We start from the raw sequence: 12,734 nt of genomic DNA on the forward strand, positions 1-12,734 counted from the left end.
CAGGCTTGGTAATCTTTCTAAACCTTCTTGGATTTTGGCACCAGGCAGACAGCATACCTCCCAGGACATCTTGTCTGGTCTGCAGACGGACGCTTCTGTACTCCTCAGAAGGGAATCGCCAACGCCAACCACCACTACCTTACACCTCCTAGTGGTCATGGATCCAGCAATTTTAGGAATTTCAAGCTTTGGTACTTCCTCTCCCTGGGATGCTGTCATTTCCACCACTTCCAGGAAAGCATACCGGTTCTTCAGTTCAAGGGCGGGGGGAGTCACAGTACCAATCTTGCAGATTCCATAATCTGAATCTAGCTGTCTCCCCTTAGCACAACCTCTTCTTCCCCACTGCTGGAAATCTTTGACTCTTGAACCATTTCATTGATGTAGTCCTTCATGAGGGATTCAGGGAGTCAAGCTGAAGACAGCTAGCACATGGAACCACTCCAGAGACAGCTGGATTATGGAATCTGGATTGGAGGAAAATCCACTGCTTATTCCTGGGATAAGCACCAAGAAATCAGTTGTACTTGTGACCCGGATTGACTATTGCTGAAAACGGGATGCTAAGCTTAATGGACCTTTGATCTGTCCCAGTACACTGATACTTATGTACTTTAGTGAGACAAGTTGAGCAAGCAAAAAACTGAGTGCCAGCAATCTAGGAGTCTTGCTGAGGGTCAGACAGGAGAATGAGCTGAGCCAAAGCAAACCTGTGCTAGCTTATTAAGAAAAAAATATATTTTGTAATCGTAGTACTCTGAAAGCCACAGCGTACACTGTAAAATTGTGCTGGAGCTTTGCAGGTAGGAATCATTTTCCAGCCTCCTTTACCTTGTGCTGCACTAAAGTATATCGATGGCATTTAATGGTGGAATCTGGTTTAAAAGAAATTTCCAAAACTCTGACACTTAGGGATACAATACTTTTCAAAGTGTAGTATTAGAACTTGGTCATCTTCTGTCATGTGCAGGTAGCATATATTTTTGTATATTTCACCTTGCTCTGGATCAGTCTAAGCATTAGGTTCTGGGGAGCTTTGCAGCCCGTCTGGGGTGACTCTCAGGTCCATTTGAACCATTGACCCAGGTCCACTCGAACCTCTGTTCTGTTCCCCATGCTCCTTCTGGTCATTTGCAAACCATCTGCAAGCCACCTGGCCTTCATTTCTGCTGTCCCATTCTCCTTCCAGTTAATTGCCAGGTGACATAGATCGCGTAACTTAAAAGTCTTATTCTCTGATCCAGGGCTCAGATCCGAGAACTTAAGTTTTGTGCAAACTTCTGAACTGGCAAGGATCTCTGTTTCCCTTACAAACATGAAGGGTATAGAAGGGAAGTATAAGATGGGTATAGAGAGGGCTCATTCAAATGCAAAGGATCTAGACTTCTAAAAAAACTAACTTTGTTCGGATGGGGGTTTACGTCAAGGAATTATTGTCTGGATGGGGACATCTGGAAGGAGTGGAAATGCGGTGGGCAAAACTGAAACGAGTGATTGTAAGGGCGAGAAACCTTTTTGTGAAGCAAGTAAGTAAAAGTAAGAGGAAAAGAAGGCCGCTTTGGTTCTCAAAAGTAGTAGCTGAGAAGGTAAGAACTGCCGCTGTTGGGTCAGACCAGTGGTCCATCATGCCCAGCACCAGCAGTCCACTCACACGGAAGACACAATGGACCACTGGTCTGACCCAACAGCGGCAATTCTTATGTAAGGAATAAGAGGTTAGCTTTCATAAACTATAAAAGATCGCAGAAAGAGGAAGACAAGCAAAAATATTTGGAAAGTTAAGAGGCTGGTCGTTTAGTCAGGAAAGCAAAGATGTAAATAGAAGAAAAAATAGCTGACACGGTAAAACGGGGAGACAAGACATTTTTTAGATATAGTAGTGATAGGAAGAAGTGCAAAAGTGGCATTGTGAGACTCAAAGGTGAAGGGGAGAAATATGTAGAAGCTGATAAAGAAAAGGCCGAATTGTTTAACAAATATTTCTGTTCTGTTCTGAAGGGGTCTGCATATGCTTAGATCTTAAGTTCTGCTTCCCAGCCTTGGTCCTGGAGGCACCTCAGCCAGTCATGTTTTCAGGATATCCACAATGAATATTCATGAAAGATTTGCATGCAGTGCCTCCAATACATATTGTGGATATTCTAATAAAAACCTGATTGGCTGAGGTGCCTCCAGGACCAGATTTTGAAATCACTTCATTAGGTGAATTAGGATGGCAAGGAGCAGCTTTGCTCAAGGCAAAACAGGTCCTGAGAGTCGCACAAACGCAGTTATGTAAATCCTATATAAAATAAAGTGTTCTAGGAAGGGTGTTGGAATAATCATGATAGCCAAGTGTTGAGCTATCAAAATGTAAGGAGAAGGTTGATTGAGGTGGGGGGACAAAACTGAAGGCTTGTTGAGAGCACCTAATATCCTAGTGGTTCTGCATCTGCATCCTCTGCCATGTGCTATTTTGCACTTATAATGGAGGAAGCTAATTGCCTGATGATTAGTGTAATGGCCTGAGAACCTGGGGCTGAGTTTGATTCCCAGTGCAGCTCCTCATGACTCTGGGCAAATCATTTAACCCTCCATTGCTCCAGGACCTGTATATAATATGTAAGCCACTTTGATTGTAACAGCTACAAAGGCGGTATATGTAATCCCATCTCCTTTTCCCTTTAAATCCCATGTATTATACATATCATAAAGTGTGTGTGTTTAACCCCCCCAAGAAAGGGCCATAGAATCTTCATTCCTAGGCATTGGTAACTATCTGTATTTTTGGCTTCCACAGGTGGTGACAAGGTGATTGATGTCATTGATGTGGCGAGGCAAGCAGACAGTAAAATGAAGCTCCACAACTTTATTAAATATTTTATGAATCCTGAGCGGCCAAAAGTATTAAATGTCATCAGCCTGGAATTCTCTGACACAAAGTGAGTGATCAGTTTTAAGTGGCAAATTTCTTTTGACGTACTCATTACGTCTGTGTGGAAACTGCTCGCTTTGGTGGTAGCTACTTTGGCCCAGTGTCACCCAGGGCTGTAGAGTCAGAAGCAATTTTTGGGTTACTGGAGTCCAAGTCAGTGAAAAAGTGCCAACTCCAATTCTAACGAGTTAAATTGTATGTCATACAAATATTATAATGCTTAAATTTTTTTTATTTCACAATTAACCCATTTTTTTCAAGATTTGTTTTACTTTTAGTTAATATTGTGATATCAAGTTCTTTGATTACAAAATGTAACATTTTATAACATTTATATTGGTGAAAGTGGCACCTTGAGGATGACATGGGGGAAAACGGTCTGATCTCATCTGCACAAGCCTTGACTAGTTATGATTTTATGTTAAAATCATTTTATTAAAGTATAAAAAGAAACAATATTCTGTACAACTGTCTTTGTATAAATCAGAAACACAGAACAAGGATCGACAAAACCCCCGAATCCCCTCCCATCCCTTCTCACAAATATCTCCTCCACTATCAAGGCAACTGAACAAGACAAATTGCTACAAAACGTTGCATAGAAAAATCATGCTAACAGAATGCCTTCGTCACACACAGAACACAAATGGCAAGTCCATAGTAACTGACCAAAAATGATAAATATAAATTAAACTAAAATCCCAAGAAGGTTTTATTTACTGACTCCACAGCCCTGGTGCCACCACTTATGAAAATTACCCACAGCTCATGAATATCTTAAACTGTTACAGCTTACTGTTAGAGTATGTGACTCTGAAATTCAGCTCTTCATTGATCCGCAATGGTTTTGTCTTATTTATTCAAAACATTTTCTATTATTTAACTTCTTTCTCAAAAATTCCTTAATAATGAGGGTATATTCACTTCTTATTTTCAAGAGTCCGATTAAAAACTTATCTTGATGTGGTGTTATTCCCATCAGCACCTCTGACTTAGCAGAGCATCCCTGTTTCTTTCTTGCCGACGTGATATGAAAGTGGATGCCAGCATGGTAGGGCCTCCTTCTGTGTAATATCTTTTCTTGCCACAAAAGTCACACATTCCAGAAGCTGTCAGTATGCAGCATGAATCAGCCACACAATAGTGTGAGGTCATTTGAGTGCACCAGCACAGAGGAGCTCTCTGAGCTCAAAGTACAGAAAAATCTGAACGTGAAAATCCATTTCCATAGGTTTATTTCAATTTCTAGCCCGTCCTCCCCGAAGCTCAGAACATTCACAATGCAGACATTATACAAAAGCGGAGACATAACAGGTCTTAGGGAAGTGGGTATGACGGGAGAAAATTGTTGAAATTTCACAGAAACTAAGTTTGAGATGGTCATTAAATACAGGGGCACAAAGGCGGGTTACAGAAAGGGGGAGGCAGTCTGTCAGAATCTGTTTAGATGAGGAGAAAGGTCTTTGCTGCTTGTCGCAGTCCAGCTGAAACGTGTGGTCTTCACTGCTCTCCGGAATGTCATTGGTGAGTTCTGAGATCTTATCTGATCAGGCAACTGCTTTCAGAGCTCAGGGATGAAATGACTGTATGAGCGTTTCTGGGCTCTTTCCATCTGTCGTTGTCCTCCCCCCCACCCAACCTCAGGAGGTGGTGTCACTTTAGTTATCTCTTGTCAAACAGATTGTTTTGTCACGTTCACTCTACCTCTTTTTTTTTTTTTTTTAAATTCTTTATTCATTTTACATCTTACAAGTGTATCATAAAATAACATTTGAACTTATACAATATCACTTGATTCTCTATCAATTTAACTTAAATTATAGTATTTAAACCCTCCCTCCCAACCCTACTAATTCATATGTAGTTGCATATATCATATAATATATTATATAATCTGTCCTATTAATCTAATCATTTAATATCAAATCAGAAATCCCCCCCATACTTTGCAATTATACCTATTAGGGAAAAATGATATTCCAATAATTACTCATTATTCTATTAATGGCCTCCTGAAAGTTATTAAAATTTCCTTTCTGCAAGGCTAACATTCTTTCTATCTTGTACATATGACATAATGAAGTCCACCAAAAACTATAATTTAATCTATTCCAATTTTTCCAACTAAATGTAATCTGTTGAATGGCGACTCCTGTCATAATAAGTAATAGCTTATTATTCTTTGCAGAAATTTGACTTTTCTTCCTCATTGACATTCCAAAGTCAAATTCAAAATTTCCGTCTTATCTAAATTTATTTTGAACCCTGACACTTTCCCATAAATATCAAAAAGCTGCAACAGACGCGGGATAGAGTCCTCTGGCTGTCCTACATACAATAAAATATCATCAGCAAAGAGTGCTATGCGGTGTTCTTCCCCATTTTGTATGAACCCAGCTAAGTCAGGGTAATGACGAATATTCAGGGCTAAGGGTTCTATGGACATAGCAAATAACAAGGGCGATAACGGACATCACTGTCGGGTCCCTCGAAAGATAGAAAAAAATTCAATATATGATTGATTAATTCAAAGGCAAGCTTGTGGGGATTCATACAGTGTGTGGATCCAGGCACTGAAGGTAGTCCCCAGACCCATACATCTCATCACTTCCCACAGAAAACCCCATAGGACCCTGTCAAAGGCCTTCTTTGCATCTATTGCCATCAAGACCTGCTTGTTCTGTCTGGAATCTGCCGCCCACAGCAGGTGTAAAGTGTGCCTGATGTTATCACTTACTTGTCTACGCTGTATAAACCCAGCCTGATCTTGAAGAATCAATGATGGCAACACCTTACCCAACTGCAGGGCCAGAACCTTGGCCAAAATTTTAGCATCTAAATTGAGGAGCGAGATGGGTCGGTATGAGCCACATGCCAAGGGATCCCTCCCAGGTTTCAGGAGGATCGCTACCCCAGCTTCCCCTATGGTTTTTGGTAGAGTCCCTCCCTGGGTAACCCCATTAACCACTCTAACCAATAATGGCCCCAGGTGTACCGAGAATTGTTTATAATATCAACTAGTATACCCATCCAACCCCGGGGATTTGCCATTTTTCAAGGACCGGATTACCCCTAAAACTTCAGATAACTTAATGCAAAACTGCTGGATTTTTCACAATTGCAACATAGATTTGGTCTTAATAAAACACAAAGTTTTAAATGGTTGCAATTGAAGCAGGCCATTCAGGTTGGGTTCCCTGAATGGAAATCATTAAACAATCAATATAGTTTAAAGTTCTTATGCTTTAAAGCAGACTTCCTAGGACATCAAGCCGCATTGTGGTATAAATTAATATCTGGATATTTAATTAAAAAACCAAAAAATGGTCTAAGAGACATTTGGAGCATTGAGATTGGACATCAAATTAATGCATCTCAATGGCCACTAATTTGGTCTTGGAGAATGGGATGTACAGTGTCAGCGTCTATGAGACAAACATGGTTCTTTTTATTACATAGAGCTTTTTGGACCCCTACTCGTTTGCAAAAACTAGATAGTTCTAAGTCTAATAGATGCTGGCACTGTAATCTAGAACCAGGGACATTAGATCATTTATTATATCATTGTCCTTATATTAAAACTTTTTGGAATTCAATTTGGCCACAAATTAATAAATTAATGGAAAATCATATTGCAATATCATATGATACAATTTTATTTGGAACAATGATGAGAAAAAAAAGTCAAATTTCACCAGAAAATAATAAGCTTTTATTAATTATGACAGGGGTTGCCATTCAACATATAACTAATAATTGGAAAAATTACAACAACCTAAATTACACATTTTGGTGGAATACAATATGCCATATTTTTAAAATGGAAAGAATAATAGCAATACAAAAGGGGACATATAATAAATTTATAAAAATATGGGGGCCATTGACAAAATACTGTAATGAATAAATAATAGAATACTTTTTCTTCTTTTCTTCTTTTTTTTTTTTTTTTTTTATGACACACATATAGGGGGGGTAAGGAAAATAATTTATATATAATATATTATAATATATGATACAAAATGTAACATGATTAAAAAATAATAGAAGGGTGGGGGGAGGGAAAATGAATAAAATTTATCCAGAATATATTGTATTAGATATAAATATGTTATTGAATAATTATCAATTGTATTCTAATATGTTGTATACTTTTATAAAATTTGAAAATTAAAAATATTATATTAAAGCAATAAAAGGGTGGGGGGAGGGTGAAGGGGAAAATCAAACTCAGACATACATTGTGTTAGATAAAAAAGTGATACCATGCATTTATCAACTGTATTTTATTATTATGTACACTTTTTGTAAAATTTGAAAATAAAAATATAATGGGAAAAAAAAAAAAAGATAACTTAATGCAAGAACTATCTGAGCCCGAAAGCTCAGGCAGACGGATCAAATTGAGGAATCTAGATTATGGTCCTCCTGAGCCGATGGAAGAGGAGGAACAAAGATAAGAATAAAAGTGTAAAAATTCCTGTTGAATCGCCGAATCGGTAACCCGCGATTCCCCTCCCGCAACTCCTCTAATCAGAGTTATAGTGGCTCTGGCCTATTTAATCCGAATGTACCTGGCAAACTGTGCACTAGCCTTATTACTATGTTCATAGATATTCAATCTAAAGTGTTCCCGCTGGCGATCAAGTCTCATCCACCTGCAGTAGGTATATTTCATCTTTTACTCATTGCAGTTGGACCAGTGTCTGGGGGTCCCGCCCAGCCTGGTGAGCGGTTTCCAGCTGTAACAGTTGTGTTCGCAACTGGAGAAAGCTTTGGGCTCGCTGACGTTTATATCTAGTCCCCCATTTAACAAGTTCCCCCGTATCACTACTTTTAGGGCATCCCACAGTGTAGCATCAGAGACCTCCCCATTATCATTCAAATCCATATAGTCCCGAATAGTGCGTTCCACAGTCTCAACTACCGGCGGGGAACCCAACAAAGATTCATTGAGTCTCCAATATCTTCTACCCCCTTGATCTAGCAACCCTTTACAGGCTACCCAGACTGGGGCATGATCGGAAATGTGCATCGTCTCAATTTCCGCCCGTTGCAGCCCTCCCATCTGGTTCCTATGAATCCACAACCCATCCAATCTAGTGTAAGAATTTTGGGCATGAGAGTAAAAGGTAAATGTGTTTTGGGATCCATGAAGCATTCGCCAACTAACTACTAAGCCCAGCGAGAGCACAGGGCCGCCATCAGAAATTTCTGGGCCCCTTACTGAGCAATCCTATTGGGCCCCCCACGCCCCCGACCCCCCCCCTTCTTCCATGGGCCGAATACACACATACTTTTCTGCTAATGCTCCACCTAAGCCAGTCCCGTAAAATCTTCTCACGTCCATTGGGTGATTTGGCATAGAGGAGATATGCATAAAAAGAACATCCGTCAAGATCTTTACTCATAGACTGTGCCATTTGCTTTAAATCATCTTCCATCATTAATCCAAATTGCACAATTCTTTCTCTGTCTTTGTTCTGAATGACATCTGGCCACATTGCTGGATCCTTCCAGTCAACAAATTTATGAGCAGGCGCGGAGGACGCATTTTTAAACAAATGTAGTTTATCCTTGTACTCCTTATGTAATTTTAATCATCTATGGATATGTTTGTATGTTTATTGTTCAAATGGTTTTATTTATTTCCCCAAATTTATTTTTGTTATACGCATTGAAAATATTTGATATTGCGTTTAAATCAAAATCTCAATAAACTTGAAACGAGTGCCCGTGAGGTTGTGGGAGGGTTAAATACTCAAAACTTAGAAGAGTAACAATTTACTTAAAGTTTTTGCTACGCCAGCTTTCTGGTATCTTTACATACAGTGATGTACCTAGCATATGTAACACCCGGGGCCCATCATTTTTTGGCACCCTCCCCCATCTGTAAGAAAAACATGATTTTTAGTAACAAACCACACGTCACACATGAGTACCTAGGAAAAGGCAGCATCTTACATATTGCAGTGAGCAGTACATCAATACACCCATTGTAAAACTAAACAAGCCAGACCAGCACAGATCAATCCTACACCATCAATCCTAACAGAAAACCATGTCTTTCGAACACAGAAAACACCTTCGCCTAGTATGGAATATGTCATCACAAACTAACCCCTCACTCTTTTACAAAACTGTAGTGTGGATTTTAGCCACAGTGGTAACAGCCCTGACGCTCATAGAATTCTGAGCATCAGAGCTGCTACCACCACGGCTGGCGCTAAAAAACGCTCCACAGTTTTGTAAAAGGGGGGATAAAATAGAAATACACAGTTTCAACGCTCTAGCTCAGAGATGCCCAAACTTTTTGAGCTTGTGAGCTACTTTAAAATGACCAAGTCAAAATGATCTACCAACAATAAAATTAAAAAACACAAAGCACACTATACTCTGAGAAAATGTTAATTATCATTCCTATTCTGGGTTTTTTTCAAAGAGGTCAAGGCAGATGACTCAGTAACAACCATACAAAAATAGACAAATATACCCTCCATCCTTTTTATTAAACCACAATAGCAGTTTTTAGCGCAGGGAGACTTTGGTCTTGGAGGTTAAAATGCACATTGTCAGCCTCTATGAGACAAACTTGGTTTTTTATTTTACATAGAGCTTTATGGACCCCTACACGTTTACATAGAATAGATAGCTCTAAGTCTAATAGATGCTGGCATTGTCATCTTGAAGCAGGGACATTAGATCATCTTTTATTCTATTGTCCATTCATATTAATATTTTGGAAATCAATTTGGCCTCAAATTAATAGGATGTTAGAAAATCCGTTAGCCTTGACATATGATACGATTTTGTTTGGTACTGCAATGAGAACTCGAAGTCAAATCTCATCAAATAACAATAAACTTTTATTTATATTGACTGGAGTAGCAGTACAGCAAATTACACATAATTGGAAAAATTATGACAGATTGAACTATAATTTTTGGTGGAACTCAGTTTGCCATATATATAAGATGGAGCGTACATTTGCAACACAAAAAGGATATATGGATAAGTTCAAGAAGGTTTGGGGACCATTAACAGATTTTTGCAATGACTGATTTTAATTTTTTCCCATAATAAGATAATGGTTAAAGAAGGGAGGGAGGGAAGGGGTAAAGAATTTATTCTCTTTATTATACATTATAAAAAATATATCATAATGAATGAATGATAGTCTTATGAGAAATTAATGTGATAAAGGGAGGGAAAAGGGTTCATAATTAAATAATAATTGATAAAATCATTACAATATATATGTTATATAAATTCATTAAAAAAATAATATAAAATATGGTTTATATAAAATACATTATAGAGATATCAAGTGTATTGTTAAGATAAATGTATGGAAAATTTATAACACTTGTTGATATGTGAAAAAATCAATAAAAAACTTAAAACAGACGCTCATAGGCTCCCTGCGCTAAAAACCACTATTGCGGTTTAGTAAAAGGGGACCATATAGTAAAATATAGACAGCAGATATAAATTCAGAACTGTGCATAGTAAGTGAAGGGAAGTTTTCATCTCTGGGAATTTACCCAGTTAACTTAAGTTATTTGGGCAAATTCCTTTGAAAACTGTGGTAATACTGCCTCCACTTTGCTAAATTTAAAATAAAATCATTTTTCCTACCTTGTCTGGTGATTTCATGAGTCTCTGGTTGCACTTTCTTCTTCTGACTGTGCATCCAATCTTTCTTCCCTTCTATCAGCCTGTATGCTTTCTCTCCTCCACACCTCATTCCCTCCCCCAACTTTTTCTTCCTCTCTCCCTGACCTTTCTTTCTTTTTTTCTGTTTCTCTTCTTTCCTTCTGTTTCCCTGCCTGCCCCCTTTCTTTCTTTCTCCCTGCCGTTCCCCAAGCCACTGCCACTGCCGCTGCCATCGGGGAACAGGACCCACCAATAGATAACAGGCCCCAAAGCCGACGCCGACGCATGCTCTCCCTGCTTCGGGCCGATCAGTCTTCCTCTCCCCGACGTCAAGTCTGCCGTCGGAGAGGAAGTTCCGCCCAGCCAGGCAGCGATTGGCTGGCCCGAACTTCCTCTCCGACTGCAGAATTGACGTCGGGGAGAGGAAGACTGATCGGCCCGATAGATTAGATCGCCAAGACAAAGTGAGTCCTGGGTGATCGACTCACTTTGCCTTGACGAGCTACTGGCGCCCCTGCCTTAGAACACTGCCTAGGACCCTGGGGGAGCCCGGGCCCCCTGTCAGCTCCGGGCCCCTGAATGCAGGACTGGTAGTACTGCCCTGATGGCGGCCCTGCGAGAGCATCTTTAGTGTTCGAAGCGCTTTAGTGGGGCTCCGAAGTGCTCTATGTCCTCCCCCCGAGTTATCCAAAGAGGATCTGGTGGAACATTGAAGTCCCCTCCTAGATATACTGCTCCATGCACAAAGGTTCCCAAGTCAGTCTGAAGGCTCCTAAAAAAAGGAGCCTGTGCTGTATTATGTATAGTCAGTGGGCGACCCTGCAATGTACCCTTTAGTGCCAAACATCTTCCCCTTTGTTCCTGTAGATCTGATCCATCTGGAACCCCAAGCCCGTACGTACCAATATGGCCAACCCTCCAGCTCTTTTAGTAGCTCCCTCCCCCTGATGTATCCATATCAAATCAAATTGAGGTCTACGGAGGAGACCTACCTCTCTAGGCCTTAAATGGGTCTCTTGTAATAAGCAAATATCCCACTTCATGCAGATTAAATCACGAAAGACCATGCTCCGCTTGCCAGGACTATTCATCCCATTTACATTCCAGGACCCAATGAGAACCTCTGGTTCCTCCTCAGCCCTTCCCTCTAATAACCCCCTTTGGCGTCTCCCAAAACTCTGTCCATTCCTCCCCCCCACCCCTCTCCAAGTAGCTGAGCTCGCAAACTTCGAGTCAGCCAGTTTGAGAAAAATGAGTCAAATCGAAGAGGCTCTTAAACCCCACACTCCCCTTTTCTGCAGACATTCACCTTTTTCATACTCGGCCATATACCAAAGCCTCTCATTCACTCCTCAAAACTTTCAATCCTAATGCTAAATATCCCAAACATTCACACATTTCAAGCCCTATAATTGACTGAACCATAAACAAAAATTATATCTGAGTAAGATATTCAACAGAGCAGAAACTGTTAGCCATAGTGCCTACTTGCCCATCTCTAGAAAAGATAATATATGTTGCCACAGTAGCGAAGAAATGCTAAACAGTTCAAGTAGCGGACATGGATGGCTGAGGATTGTCATCAGGGACCCGAGGATCCCTCCCAGCAGGCTCCACACTTGCACCAGGCTTACTCCGCTCCTGGTGTTCTGCGGGCAAGCGACAACCCATATCTTTCAGGGCCATCCATGCATCCGCCACAGTATCCACTTTTCAGTGCTTCCCATTAATAGTGAATAAGAAACCAAATGGGAACAGCCATCTGTAGTGGTACCCCTCAGCCCGCAGCACTTGGGTAACCTCCCGAAAGGAGCACCGTTTTTGCAAATTAGCAGTAGCTAAGTTTTGGTAAACCCCGACAGCTATCCCTTGCCAGGTAAAATTGGGGCTTCGCCGCGCTGCCTAGAGAACCTTTTCTTTCACCAGAAAGTCCCCGAAACAGGCAACAATATCACGGTTGCCTGTCCCACGAGTCTGCCCCAAACTTCTGTGGGCCCGAAGTAAGTTAATCGTGAACTGTTCCACCCCATCTTCCTCCCCGAGCAAAGAAGCACAAAACTCCTAGACCACCTCACGTGCGTCTTTATAGCGCTCTGTCTCGGGGACCCCCTTAAATCGCAAATTGTTCTGTTGCGACCCGTTCTCCAGATCTTCGACTTGCCGC

The 12,734-nt window shown here is 40.6% G+C and overlaps 1 protein-coding gene across 3 annotated transcripts in view; it reads left to right on the forward strand.

Annotated features, from left to right (window-relative positions):
- The window catches only part of KDM7A (lysine demethylase 7A), a 141,003-nt gene that overhangs the window by 34,827 nt on the left and 93,442 nt on the right, over window positions 1-12,734 (forward strand). For all 3 annotated transcript variants that reach the window (XM_033950912.1, XM_033950910.1, XM_033950911.1), the window contains exon 5: window positions 2,780-2,921. In XM_033950912.1, coding sequence (XP_033806803.1) covers window positions 2,780-2,921 — 142 coding nt within the window. The remainder of the gene's footprint in view (window positions 1-2,779; window positions 2,922-12,734) is intronic.

This window comes from Geotrypetes seraphini, chromosome 7 (assembly GCF_902459505.1).
Source record: "Geotrypetes seraphini chromosome 7, aGeoSer1.1, whole genome shotgun sequence".
In the NCBI taxonomy this organism is placed as follows: Eukaryota; Metazoa; Chordata; class Amphibia; order Gymnophiona; family Dermophiidae; genus Geotrypetes; species Geotrypetes seraphini.